At 40.2% G+C, this 14,791-nt stretch overlaps 1 protein-coding gene across 1 annotated transcript in view; it reads right to left on the reverse strand.

The window, feature by feature from the left end:
- Positions 1-14,791, reverse strand: part of Haus6 (HAUS augmin-like complex, subunit 6) — a gene marked incomplete at its 5' end in the record, with an annotated part of 40,898 nt that overhangs the window by 16,741 nt on the left and 9,366 nt on the right. Inside the window, 7 exon segments of the mRNA XM_005388727.2 lie at positions 4,158-4,260; positions 5,010-5,136; positions 6,152-6,345; positions 9,644-9,814; positions 12,836-12,884; positions 13,184-13,249; positions 14,238-14,385. Of these exon segments, the coding sequence (XP_005388784.2) occupies positions 4,158-4,260; positions 5,010-5,136; positions 6,152-6,345; positions 9,644-9,814; positions 12,836-12,884; positions 13,184-13,249; positions 14,238-14,385 (858 nt within the window).

The raw sequence follows: 14,791 nt of genomic DNA on the forward strand, positions 1-14,791 counted from the left end.
AAAAAAAAAAAAAAAAAGATGTAGGGGGAGAAAAAAGTAGTTTTACTACAAAAAATGTAAAATAATGCTGGCATACCCCAGCACATAATAAGGTTCTATGAAAACAAAACAAAACAAGGAATTCTCAGAGTTCAAACTGTACGATACCCAGAAGACAGGGTATCTCAAAGAACCACCAGACACGATGAGTGTGAACTCCCAGTTAAGCGTCCTAAACAGACACAAATCCGCCTCAATCTCAAGGCAGATGTGGAAATCTCCAATTAGATACGAAAGTCCCAAGTTCAAAGCACTTAAACTAAGACTTTTTAGCAGAGTACAAGTGTCCTTTCCTAGCTGAAGGGAGAACACTATGCCAAAAACTACACCAGGAAACATCAAAGTACGAAGTGATCCCGTGGGCGTTATTAAGGACTGCCCGGAGCCCCTGTGGAAGCAGCACGTGCTATCTGAAGCTCCTTCTCGTTCTTCAAACCACACGGCATCCTCTTTACCTGCTCTTCTGGCCGTACCTATCCTGAGTCTTGCTCTCTCGCCTATGACCTTACCCAGCCAATGTCGTAGTTCAAGGTCAACTAGGCAACTGTCTCAAATAAACAATTCCTCAAAAAGGGCTCAGGATGTACCTTAGTGTGCGGGCCCTAGGTTCAATACCCAGTACCATAAAAACCTAATTAAAAGGAAAACAAAAAATAAAGGAAATATTAATTGTTGAAACAACTGATACCCAGGAGCGGTGGTGCACACCTGCAACCCCAAGCACTCAGGAGACTGAGGCATGAGGATTGCTGCAAACTGGACACCAGCCTGGGCTCCACAGTGAGTTCAAGGCCAGCCTGAACTATAATGCAAGACCCTGTCTCAAACCCACCCCCCTAAAAAACAAATTGAATGGGTAGGTCTGAGAGCCACAGCACCCCCGCATTTACTGCAGCACCATTCACAATGGCCAAGAAGCAGCAATGTGGCTGGGGGTACGGTGCATCAGTTCAGCATTTGCCTAGCAAGCACACAGCCCTGAGTTTGATCCCTAGCATCGCAAAAAAATAAGGAGGGAACAGCCTAAGGGTCCATAACATAATAGAAATTACTTAGCCAGGCCAGGAGTGGTGGCACATGCCTGTAATCCCAGCACTCAGGAGGCTGAGGTAGGAAGATCATTCCGAGTTTGAACCAGCCTGGGCTACAAAGAGAGCTCAAGGCCAGCATGAATTGCACAGCAAGACCCTGTCTCAATAAGACAAGGAAAAAAAAAAAGAAAGAAAGAAAGAAATTATTTAGTCAGCCGGGCATGGTGGGGCACACCCGTAATCCCAGCACTCAGGAGGCTGAGGCAGGAGGATCACTGAGAGTTCAAGACCAGCCTGGACTACAAAGGGAGCTCAAGGCCAGCATGAATTGCACAGCAAGACCCTGTCTCAAAAAGACAAAAAAAAAAAAAAAGGAAAAAGAGAGTAGTGATACATGTTACAATTTGGATGAAATTTCCTAAGTGAAAAATGTCTACATAAAATACAAATCCAGCCAGGTGTGGTGGCATACACCTGTAATCCCAGCACTCAGGAGGCAGAGGGAGGAGGATTGTTGTGAGTTTGAGGTCAGCCTGGGCTACAAAATGATCTCAAGGCCAGCCTGAACTGCACAGTGAGACCCTTTCTCAAAAAGACAAAAAAAAAAAAATACAAATCCATTCATATGAAAATAACAAAACAGGAAAATCCAGAGACGGGAAATACTTCAGGGATTACTCACATTTGTGGGAAGCCAAAGGGTATGGGGGTTTCTTTTAGAGGTGATGAAAAGGTTTAAATTTTTTGTTGGGTTGGTTTCTGCAGACAGGGTCTCACTACTCAGTTCAGGTTGGCCTTGAACTTACTGTGTAGCCCAGGCTGATCTCAAACTAGCGGCAATCCTCCTGCCTCAGCCTCCCACTACTGGCATTACAGGCATGCACCACCACGCCCAGGAAATGATTAAAACTGACTATGATGGGCTATGGGTGTGGTTCAATGGTAAAGAGCTTACCTAGCAAAAGCCCAGTATTCAATCAATCTCTAGCACCCAAAAAAACCCCCGAAAAACAACCAAAAAAAGCAGGCATAATGTGTGTTTGAGGCCAGACTGGGCCACATAGCAAGGCCCTGTCTTTGGAAAAAAAAAAAAACGCTGAGGCAGAACCGCAAATTCCAGGCCAGGCTGGGCAACACAGTGAGGCCCTGTCTCAAAATAAAATTAAAAATGGGTAGGGATGAAGCTCAGTGGTAGGTACCACTCGGTTCAATCCCCAATACTAAAAAAAAAAAACAAACAAAAAAAAACTACTTGATGTTAGTAAATGTCCATAAATATAGTAAAAATAAACAAAATGTAATTGTCTACTTCAAATGGGTGAATTATAGCCGTGTGGTGGCATATACCTATAATCCCAGCACTTACAAGGTGAGGCAGGAGGATCGTTGTGAGTTCAAGACCAGCCTGAGCTACGAAGTGAGTTCAAGCCCAGCCTAAACTACATAGCAAGAACATCTCAAAAAAAAAATCCCAAACACACACACACACACACACACACACACACACACACAGTGAACGGTATGGTACATGAACTCTATCTCAATAGAGCTACTTAAAAAAGAAAAATCCTGGCACAGCGGTAAGCACCTGTATTCCCAGTTACTTGGGAGGCTGAAGCAGGAGGGTCACTTGAGCCCAGCATTTCAAGGGCAACCTGGGCAATGCAGCAGGACTTCCTCAACCTCAAAAACACAAGAAATGGGGGCTCACGGATAGATAAAGATTCATCAATGTGGTTGAAGCTTGAAAACATGGGGTATAAAATGAAAAACTGTGCAAGAAGCCAGATAGAAAAGTTATATTGCAAAACTTCAACTGGATGAAGCACCTAAAAAAAGCAAATCCCTACAAGCAGGAAATCTAGAAGAGGTGACAGAAAAACATGCTGAATGTTTAAATTTTTAAAAAGGTATTACAGTAAAAGACACACTGCCATTAATTTCCCTCAAAATACTCCTTCTCCTCATTTGGAACACACTTATCCCACCTTTCTGCCTCTGAATGAAGCAGTTCTCAAAGCCTTCTTTTTGTCTTCACAAGGTGTGATCAAAAATACAGTGAATGCTGCTGCTGAGTGCCATCCAACTGAAAGACAGGCTCATGCAAGATGACACAGTGTCCTCACCTACCTGATTACCTGGATCTCATGCAAGATGACACACAGTGTGTCCTCACCTACCTGATTACCTGGATCTGCACCCTACAAATTGCAGCTCTCCCCAAAAGTCAAAATGGCCATGAAAGGCAGATGTTTTGAACTGATTCAGGCCATGAAGTCAGCCATGACAGCACAACTAAAGACACAGAGAAGAACTTCCAAAACTGCTTCAGAAAGTGGCAAGGAGTGGGGCGTGGAGGCACGTGCCTGTAATTCTAGCACTCAGGAGGCTGAGGCAGGAGGATCATTGCGAGTTCAAGGCCAGCCTGGGCTACAGAGTGAGCTCAAGTCCAGCCTGAACTGCATAGTAAAACCCTGTCTCAAAAAGACAAAAAAAGAAAAGAAAAGAAAGTGGCAAGAACAATGAGATAAATGTGTTAAATATGAGGGGACTAATGGAAATGTATCTTTTATCATAATAATTTTTATTAATGTAAACACATACATTTTTGACCGTATCTCATTTTAGGGCTGCCAGGCACTGGGGGAGGATGAGATGGGTAACTACTTAGCACTACAAAAAAATAAATAAATAATCTCAATAAGAAGTTAATTACTACATAGCTCAGACATGTAAGGGTTTTCTTTTTTCCTTTCTGGTTGTACTGAGGATTGACTCTAGGTCCTCAGGCATGCTAGGTAAGTGCTCTACCACTGAGCTACATCCCCAGACCAGACGTTTCCTTGATTTCCCTTGAAATTATGAAAATGTTCTGGAACTAGACAAGGGTGGTAACTGCACAACATTGTGAATTTACTAAGCACTGCTATGTTGTATACTTTTTTGATGACTGAAATGGTGAATTTCACGCTATGTCCAATTTACCACAATAAAAACTGGGGGAAAATACAAATAAAAATAACTATTGTAACAATAAGAAATAATGACAAGAGAAAGGTTTAAAAAAGAAAAAGAAAAATAACCAACCTTGAAGTGAAGCAGGATACTGAAAAAGAATACTCTTTGCATATACTTCCTCCGAGACAGGATCAAATGAGAGGGGACGCATAGGTGGTAAAAGGTCCACAGCCTTAAAACACAGATTTCACAATTTAAGTAGACAGCTACTACCCAATAACACTAAGTTAAAAACAAAAACACTAAGTTAATTCATAAATGGGTCATTTTGCAAATTTTCTAACAATTACCAAGCATATATAACTCTATTTGTTTTCCCTAGAGACCACTTTAGAGAATCCAAGCTGTAGTATGACAACCACTGATAATTTCCTACCATTTCTGTCTGTAACTCACTATTATTTGTCTATTTGTTTTCCTGAGAAACTATCTTGAAGACACCAATAGGTACAATAACAACCACTGACAATGTCCTACCACTTTGTCTGTAATTTGTCTGAATCCCCCTATTGCTATGTTGTCCTTCTTTTGCTCTTCTAAATAAAATACAAGAAGAAGGCAGACTGGGCTACACAGCAGGTTCAAGGCTGACCTGGACTACACAGCAAAGACTGCCTCTAAAAAAGAAAACAAACCATCAGAAGAACACTAGAATCTTTCCAATATTACCCTCTGAATTTAAATAAATTAACTACCTCACTACTAAATTTGACTGGCTACACACAAAATGGCAACAGCAACCCATGAAAATTCTATTATGTATTTAGAAAAATTACAAAACCAAAACATTGGAACTCTGGCTACAAATGCAAAGATGATAAACACATGTACACACAGCATTTCTAGGTCACTGGCAACACGTTAAATGACTAAACTGACAAAATTAAACTCCTCTCCAAAAGTCAAGTCAGCACTACTTACTGGAGCCCGACTTTTGAACAGACTGAAAGGAGACAGACCAAGAGAATCTCTCCACTTCTTATCCCACTCTCCTTGCTTCTCAACAACAGAGCATCTTACAGTGGTGAGATCATCTTTTATTTTACACCTACGGTAGCACAAAAAATAACTGTTCAAAACACAAATACACAAAAAACAGTAAAATTGAAGAAAATAACAGTATCAGTAAGAAAGGGAAAGGAAATATAACTGAAAGCTCAACCAATTAGGCACATATAAATTGAATAAACACTCACAAGTGAATATTCAGGACTTAAAATAACCTTTACTTCTTTTAAAACCAGAAAGCAATCATACATTTATCACACTGTATTTTTTTGTACCAGAAATCGAACTCAGGACCTTGCGCTTGCCAGGGAGGCACTTGTGCCCCTGAGCTGCATCCCCAGCCCCACACCATGTATTTTTAAAACACAATTTTCTCCCAGGCTGTAAATGTCAGAATTCTACTCCTACTATCTATACATTCCTAAAAGAAGCCTATTAACTCCCATTCTTTCTGCTAAAATAAAAAACTTTTCTGAGGCTCACTTTGATTATTAAATATAACCAAAAAAAAGCTAGAAGAAAGTTACAATTATCTCACAGCTGGGCACAGTGGTTGGTGCCTGTAATCCCAGCAATCTGGAGGTCTATGGCAAAGGATCGCAAGCTGAAGGTAGGATGAGCAACTTAGCAAATCCTGTCTCAGAAGAAAAAATAAATGGGAGGGAAGCATGTTACATACATACAATAACTCCTCACAATGAATGTAATCATTATGTACTGCAAACACATACCAATAAAAATAAAAATGGGCTGGGGATATAGCTCAGTGCAAAGACCCTGAGTTCAAACCCCTGTACTACCAAAATATTAAAAATATACCAATAGAGAATCATCACTTAAAGCAAATAACTTATTCCACATAAACAGAAAACTGCATTACCTTTCCTCTCTACCTCACGTCTCTGGGAGTTGATCACACAAGGGTTTAAGTGCTAGTAAAATCTTCACACTTGTTTGACAAGGCGAAAGAGTTATTCACCGACTATACAAGAGTTTTGCTGAGAAAACCACCCCACTCCTCCCGCAGTAAATAACACAAGATCTTTCTAGCGTACCTCATATGCTTCACACGTGATAACCTTTCCCTCTGAGATTTGGTCTCTTTTTCAAGGTAGTGACGATCTACTGTAAATCTTGCTTGGTCAGACTGACAACGTTCGTATTTCATTATTTTCAGGACTTCATTTAACAACTGAATAACTGTTAAAAGGTTCAATTTTCCAGCCTCATAAACATTTCCTATGCGCAACTGAAGATTCAGAGGGGAAAAAAGTACAGAACTATGAAATCTTAAGATAATAAACTGTTACAAAAAAGATTTATGCGTTTTATTGTTACATATGAATTATACCTTAGAGTGAAAAAAATAAATTACCATCCAACCATTAAACTATATAATTTCAAACTAGTGAAAACTACTATGGAAGAATTAACACATCATAGTACATTTCTTATATCATGCAAAGGTTTAAGACTAGAATAAAGGAAAAATAGTTTGAGGAAAAACAATGCATAATATATAAAAATAATTACATAGAGTTTTCACAAAGTTTCTCTAATATCAAACAAAAAAATAAAGATTTAGGAGAAACAGGTTTGGAGGAAAAGATCATGAATTCATTTTTTAAAAAAAGTTCCATTATCAATGACCCCTAAAAACTACATCCAAACTTGGGGCATGTTTACTTGGCCTGCATAGTTCCAATGTTTTATTTATTTATTTTTTTTTTTTTTGTCTTTTTGAGACAGGGTCTCACTATGCAGTTCAGGTTGAACTTGAGCTCACTTTGTAGCCCAGGCTGGTCTGGAACTTACAACAATCCTCCCGCCTCAGCCTCCCAAGTGCTGGGGTTACAGGCGTGAACCACCATGCTGCACTCCAATGTTTTTTGGTTTTTTTTTTGGTTTTTCTCCGGTACCAGGAACCGAACTCACGACCTTGCGCTTGCCAGGCAGGCGCTTTGCCGCTGAGCTAAATCCCCAGCCCCCCAATGTTTTAAAAACACCTGAATCAGCTGCCAATACTATTTAAATCATAAATTTCACATTAAAAAGAGTAGACATTGCTCATTTAATTACTGAGTCATGTTCTTACAACTCACTTGTTAATTGAATTGGTCATTAAATGAGAAATTGTATATAGCGTACCTATTACAATATTCAGAACAAGCCAGGAATGGTGGCCCACGCCTGTAATCCCAGCACTTGGGAGGCTGAGGCAGGAGGACCATTGCAAGTTCGAGACCAACCTGGGCTACAAACTGAGCTCAAGGCCAGCCTGAACTGTGGAGCGAGACCCTGTCTCAAAAAAAAAAAAAAAAAAAAAACAATATTCCGAACAAGGAAATGGTCAGAGGAAACCCCAACTTGATGACTGCTTTTATTTGCATATCTCTTACCTCCAGTACTATACGTACAACAACATAAAACCACAGTATTGTGCTGTCCTGCAATCAGCAAAAATTACAGTACTGTATAAATAAGGTGCACTGTCCAAAAAAAGACACTGCGGCTGTATAAACAAGACAGAGAGAACTGTACAAAAAGAAGATGGGTCATAATTTCGAGCAGTAGGTCCCTAAGTCCAAACAGTCGTTACCCAGGCAGGGCAGTAACCGAGGACTCTGTGTTGTCTTTTCTCTGGAGGCCTCACCGCTCTGTGCCTTCCCTCTGTTGTTACACACAGCTCACGTGCTTCCATCCCCTGCCGCAGCCTGCAGGAACCTGGGTCTACACCTTCGTCTTTATGGACTCGGTGTGCCTGTCAGTGCCGGGTTAACGAGAGCTCTGCAGTCGGAGCGTTTCATCTCTGTGATAGCTATAGATAATTAGTACCATGCAGCCGAGCGTGGCGAGCACGCCCAGAGCACTGTTGTGGAGTTCGAAGCCAGCCTGGGCTACAAAGCGAGCTCCAGGCTGGCCTGAACTGCACAGCAAGGCTGTGTCTCAAAAAGACAAAAAAAAACAAAAAAATATGTACATGTAGGTGCTAACTGTGCTTAGTAAAGGGAAAAAAGCTCTCCAGGTGCAAATGTCTCACACAGATACGGAAATAAGTAAATGAGGTTTGGGTTAAAGGGCAAAGACTGGTAATATTATTGTAGAGAAAGCACTAAAGCCATGGAGTTGGTAAAAGAAAAAAAAAAAAATACATAAACGAGGTATGGCGGCACATGTCTATAATCCTACACTCTGAGAGACTGAAGCAGGAGGATCACAAGTTCGTACAAAGCTGGACAACTTAGTGACTCAGCAAGACCCAGTCTCAAAAATAAACAAACAGGGCTAGGAATACAGCTCAGCGGAAGGCAGTGGGTTCAATCCCCAGTACCACAAAAATGAATTAATTAATTTGTAATGAGGGAAAGAAAACTGAGCATTAAAAGGATCAGCAGCAAAAGCTAAAATTAGCAGTCTGAAAAACCACAGAGCGCTGGGATGTAGCTCAGCCACACAGTGACTGCCTGGTAAGCACAAGGTCCTGAGTTCGATTCCCAACACCAAAAAAGCAAAACCATAGGAAAAGACACAATGACATTACAAAGCTAAAAAAAGAGAAGTCTTTAAGCAGAATACTTAAGAGAATCAAAATAAGAGCCAAGCATGCTTGCAATCCTAGCACTCAGGAGAGTGAGGCAGGAGGATCCCTGTGAGTTTGAGGCCAACCTGAGCTACATGAGCAAGTTCAAGGTCAGGCTGAACTACATAGTGAGAACCTGCCTTACCCCAAGACAGAAAGTTTTTAAATGACGTGTAAACCGGGCGTGGTGTTGCACGCCTATAGCCTATAATCCTAGCACTCGGAAGGCTGAGGCAAGAGGATCATTGCAAGTTCAAGACCAGTCTGGGCTACAAACTGACAAAAAAAAAAATTGTCAAGAAAAAGAAAACTACTACATATTAATTTTAAATCACTCAGGTATAAGAACAGTTAACATGGAAACAAACAAGATTCTTTAAGAGCAAAAACACATGTAATCCCAACACTGGGAGGCTGAGATAGGAGGACTGCAAATTCAAGGACTGCCTGAACTACATAGCAAGATCCGGTCTCAAAAAGACAAAAATAAACAAACAAATAAATAAACAAATACAGGACATTTAGCAATAGGTCACTTCTGCTCTGTTCCACTAAGGGATCTGGTACTCTACATGGTGTGGAGGACTACACAGGGTGGGCAAATAATGGAAGCTGATGGATACGAATATTCGCTCCTTTCATCTTTGTAAAGGTTTTACTAACTACACTCAGAAACAATTTTTTTTTTGTTTTTATCTTTTTTTTTTTTTTTTTCTTGTCTTTTTGAGACAGGGTCTCACTATGCAGTTCAGGCTGGTCTTGAGCTCACTCTGTAGCCCAGGCTGGCCTCAAACTCGCAATGATCCTCCTGCCTCAGCTTCCCGAGTGCTGGGATTACAGGCGTGTGCCACCATGTCTGGCCTCAAAAAGAACTTTTAAAGCAGTAGAGAAATATTTTGAGGAAAAAAATACATAATATATACAATAATTACAGTTTTCACATGTTTCCTTTGTATCAGATACTTACCTGACACATCTGTTTCTCAATTTTGTCAAGTAATAGACTTGGAATGTTAATAACAACATTACTTCCATCTAAATTACACTGGTTCACAAGATCAAAGACTGAATCAACAACTTCTCTCTCTTTCTCCAAAACTGTGAGTGTTTCATTTACTAAGGTCCACAAAGATCGAACCTTTGAAAACAAAAACAAAACGTGAAAGTCCATTCATAATCTGTAACTATATTAAAAAATACAACCATAAATACTTTCTCAATCCTAGGAACAAATGAAATATTCTTGAGATGATAAGAAATAACTGTAATTTTTAAATAACTGTAACTTTTAAGTAATTTAAAAACACTGATATTGGGGGCTGGGGATTTAGCTCAGCGGCACAGCACCTGCCTGGCAAGCGCGAGGTCGTGAGTTCAATTCCCTGTACCGGGGGAAAAAAAAAAACTGATTATTACTTCCAAAAGAGCTTGAAAACTAAAAAATTTCTCAGGAGACTCTAGCTCACTATAATTTTCAAACAAACCGAAGATATCTTTATATCACCAAGACACAATTAGCATTTTCTGTACTTTTATATGCACCCAATCTAATGAAGATTTTTCACAAAAATTGTCAGACCAGGTGTGGTGGCGCACGCCTGTAATCCCAGCACTCAGGAGGCTGAGGCAGGAGGACCCTTTCAAGTTCATATAGCTCAGTGGCATAAGCGCCTGCCTGGCAAGCACAAGGTTATGAGTTCAATCCCTGGTACCACAAAAAAAAAAAAAAAAAACCAGCCTGGGCTACAAAGTGAGCTCAAGGCCAGCCTGAACTGCATAGTGAGACCCTCTCTCAAAAAGACAAAAAAAAAATTGTCAAGAAAAAGAAAACTACTACATATTAATTTTAAATCACTCAGGTATAAGAACAGTTAACATGGAAACAAACAAGATTCTTTAAGAGCAAAAACACATGTAATCCCAACACTGGGAGGCTGAGATAGGAGGACTGCAAATTCAATTTCAGCTTCCGCAACTTTTCAATTTAGCAAGACCCTGTCTCAAAACAGAAGAAGGCCTGGAGATGTAGCTAGTATGAAGGTTTAATCCCCAGTACCACCCCCTCAAAAACTCTTAGGCATAAAGTAATATATGTTCACTAAAATTCAAGTACAAAAATATTCACAGAATGCCAGGTGTGGTTGTGAACACCTGTAATCCCAGAACTTGGGAGGCTGAGAAAGGAAGATCACCACGAGTTTGAGGTCAGCCTTGGCTACATAGTAAGTTCAAGGCCAGCCTGAACTACATATCAAGACTCTGACTCAAAAAAAAAAAAAAAGAATATTCACCAGAGGAAGTTGATTAAAATTCCAGTTAGACTGGAGGAATGTGTTCATGATTTGTTGTGTTGTATACTGGCCAATTATTAATATACGTATTATATTGCATATTTCAAAACTGCTAAAATAGATCTTTAACATTCTCATCACAAAAAAAATAGTAAGTTAGTGATTTATGGATATATTAATTAGCCTGACTGAATCATTCTATAAAGCACACAGATATCAAATCATATTATACCCCATAAATATATATTTTTTACCTATCAGTTAAAACTCAGAACAGGTGTGGTGGCACACGCCTGTAATCCCATCAAGCTAGGACACTGCAGCAAGACCTCAAAGCCAATCCTGGGCAAGTTAGTGACTTGGCGAGATTTATCTCAAAATGGAAAAAAAAAGAGCTGGGCATGTACTCAGTGCAAAGGCCCTGGATTTAATTCCCAGTACAGAGGACACAAACACACATACACACATACACACACACACACAAAGGGTACACTTTATACACTCATAAAAGAGCACCACACAGCAATGAGAACGAACGTATTAAAACCGCCCATGACTGCACGGATAAATAACACCAACACTATTGAGTCACAGAGACATTCTATCAGCTTTCATTTATATAAAGCTCAAAAACAAGCAAAACTGCTATTTAGTGTATGTGAGCTTAGTGCTAACCCTTTGGGCAAAGTGGCTGTGAATGCAATGCTATGACAAGGATTCTGAGTTATTGGTCATGTTTATTTGTGAAACCGGATACTGGGTAGGTGGATGTATTCATTTTTTGAAAACCTGCCAGGCTATATATACTTATGACTTACACATTTTTTTGTATGTGTATTTCAAAGTAATTTATAGAAACGGGAAGAAGATGGTAAAGATAATTACTCCTATGTGTCTTATGTTTCCCAACGATACAAATAAGAAACTGAGCATCTTTAATTAAAGTGTCACGTGGCTAGCCATCCTAGTATTCACCTATAATCCCAGTTCCCTTGGAGGCTGAGGCAGGAGAACCGCAAGTTCAAGACTAGCCTGTGGTACTCAGTGACTTAGTGAGACCCTGTCTCAAAAAAAAAAAAAAAAAAAAAACATAAGGGCCTGGAGATACAACTCAATGCAAAGGCCCTAAATTCAATCCCCAGTACTGGAAAGAGAAAGAGAAAAAAAAAAAAAAATCAATCAATCAAAATAAACCTTCTAAAAAGGCTGGAGATGTAGCTCAATGTGAAAGTCTGGGTTTATGCCCCAGTACCATGGGAAAAAAAGTAAGGCAAGAGGGCACAGTGGCACATACCTGTAACTCCAGCCCTTAGGAGGCTGAAGCAGAAAGAGCACAACTTTGAGACCAGCCTGGGCTACACAGCAAGAAAGACACTGTCTCAAAAAACCAAAAGGAAGCCGGGCACGATGGCGCACCCCTGTAGTTTGAGGCCAGCTTAAACTACACAGTGAGCTCAAGCAAGGCCAGCCTGAACTACATAGCCAGACACTGTCTCAAAAAAATGTATGTAAATTGTAAGCTGATTTATTCCATTATATTCAAGAGTTTTAGAGGCACTTACTGGTATCTTCTGATATAGCACCTGCAACAACTCAAGTTTAATAAAGTTTTTAAAAGGCAAGAGAATTTTAGTCCAATGTTACACATAGCAGCACATGCCTATAGTCCTAGTTACTTGGGAGGCTGAGACAGGAGGATCACGCGACCTCAGCGGTTCAGGACCTGCCCGAGCAACATGGCAAGACCCTATCTCTTAAAAGAACAATAAAATACACAACAAAATAAAATATGAAGTTCAACTGATTAAGGAAACACTGAGTATCACAAAGTAAGAAAAGTTAAATTTGTCCCATCAAAAGTGTCTCACCTTTTCAATTTTCTCTTTTATACTACTTTGGTCATCAGAGGCTTCCATTCTAGTAGAAATTAAATAATCTAATTAGTCAAAAGAAAATCAAACGGCAATTTAATATACAAAAAGCAAACTGGTATGAAAACCCATACACTAATAGCCATTCCAATTAAAAAATAGTTAGGCCCAAGCTCAAAGCAACAGTAACTCTTCAGGAGAAACGGACTAGGAGCCAGAACTGTGCTTCAGTCCTGTCATCATTTATTTACATATTATTTCAATTAATGCTGCTCAGATTCTGTGTCCTCACCTGCAAGAGCTAAACTAACATCTAAGGCAAATTCTGCTGTAAAAGTCACTTACTTTTTCATTTGGTTTTGTAATCCTATATATTCTGATCTCAAGCTCCGTACTTGCTTAACTGATAATCTGCAAGAAAACGTACGAACAACAGCTGTAATTCTATTGCACTGAACTGTACAGCCCACGCTGAGCTCTTCCTTTATGGACATATGCTCAAGCCTCACAGGGCAGGTGTAGCCGTACAGACCTGTAATGCCAGCACTCAGAGGATGAAGCAGGACAACAAGTAGTTCAAGGCTGGGGATATAGCTCAGTGGTGTAAGCGCCTGCCCGGCAAGCGCAAAGTCATGAGCTCGATCCCCGGTACCACAAAAAAAAAAAAAAAAGCTCAAGCCCAATCTGGGCAACTCAGCAATGTAGGAAGACCATCTCAAATTTTTACAAAATTTTAAAGGGCTGGAGATGTAGCTTAGTACAAAGCTCTTGGGATCAATCCTCAGAACCACAAAAAAATACATAAATAAAAATGAGAAACTTTCAGTTTTGCTGTTTAGTCACTGTGGTTTTATTGTTTTTGCAACAGGGTCTCACCATATAGCCCAGCTTGGCCTCGAGTTCATAGTCTCCCTAGCTCTCCGCCTCAGGAGTCCTGGGATCAAAGGTACGCACCACCATGCCCAGCAATATTTCCATTTTAAGTTCTTTCCAAGGATTCTACACGTTTAGGAACAGATAACAAATCACTCAAAGTTATCTTACTGATATAAAAAGTTAGACATAGGCCATCTCCTGAAAATATGAACCTTGCCTGTCTTGTTTGATGCTGTGGCACCAATACACAGCACACAAAAGGCACTCCCAGAAAGTATCTGTTAAGCCAGAGTGCTGAGTACACCTGTAACCCCAGCACTCAGGAGGCTGGGGCAGGACTGCTGTGAGGTCAAGGCCGGACTGGGCTACATAATGAGTCTGTCTCAAAAAATAAAATACGAAATCAAGCAAAAATGACAGCCAATATCTTGAAGTAGGCATAGATTATTTCTACTGAAGTTACATTGATGACATTTGTTCAAAACCAAAGGAATTATTTCGTAACTATCAAAATATTACTTACTGTGCATTTTCCTGATATTTTTGGATAACATAATCTTCTCTTTGTAAAATCTGTAAAAATCTGTTACGTGCTACATGACATCTGGCAAGGCACCTGTGCATATCCTGGGTCTTTACATTAAATGTCTCTGAAAAATGTAGAGAAGAGTCTGTACGGAAGACAAAGTTACAGAAAACAGGTTTATAAGTAAAGAAAAACTGAGTATGTTTAATGTTAACCAGGTAGAATGACACATGCTGTAGGTCCAGCACTGAGAGGCTGAGGCAAGAGGACTGTGTAAGCCAGAGGTCAAAGCCAACATGGGGGATAGACTGCCACCTTCAAAAATCAAGACTGAACTTTCATTTAATTAACAATTCCAGGGCTGGGGATGTAGCTCAGCGGCAAAAGCGCCTGCCTGGCAAGCGCAAGGTCGTGAGTTTGGTTCCCGGTATTGGAGAAAAAAACAAAAACAAACAAACAAAAAAAAAATTGCAAGCTGGGCGTGTTGGCGCACACCTGTAATCCCAGCACTCGAGGGGCTGAGGCAGGAGGATCGTTGTGAGTTCGAGACC

Source organism: Chinchilla lanigera, unplaced genomic scaffold (genome assembly GCF_000276665.1).
Source record: "Chinchilla lanigera isolate Chin_1 unplaced genomic scaffold, ChiLan1.0 scaffold00033, whole genome shotgun sequence".
Classification (NCBI taxonomy): domain Eukaryota; kingdom Metazoa; phylum Chordata; class Mammalia; order Rodentia; family Chinchillidae; genus Chinchilla; species Chinchilla lanigera.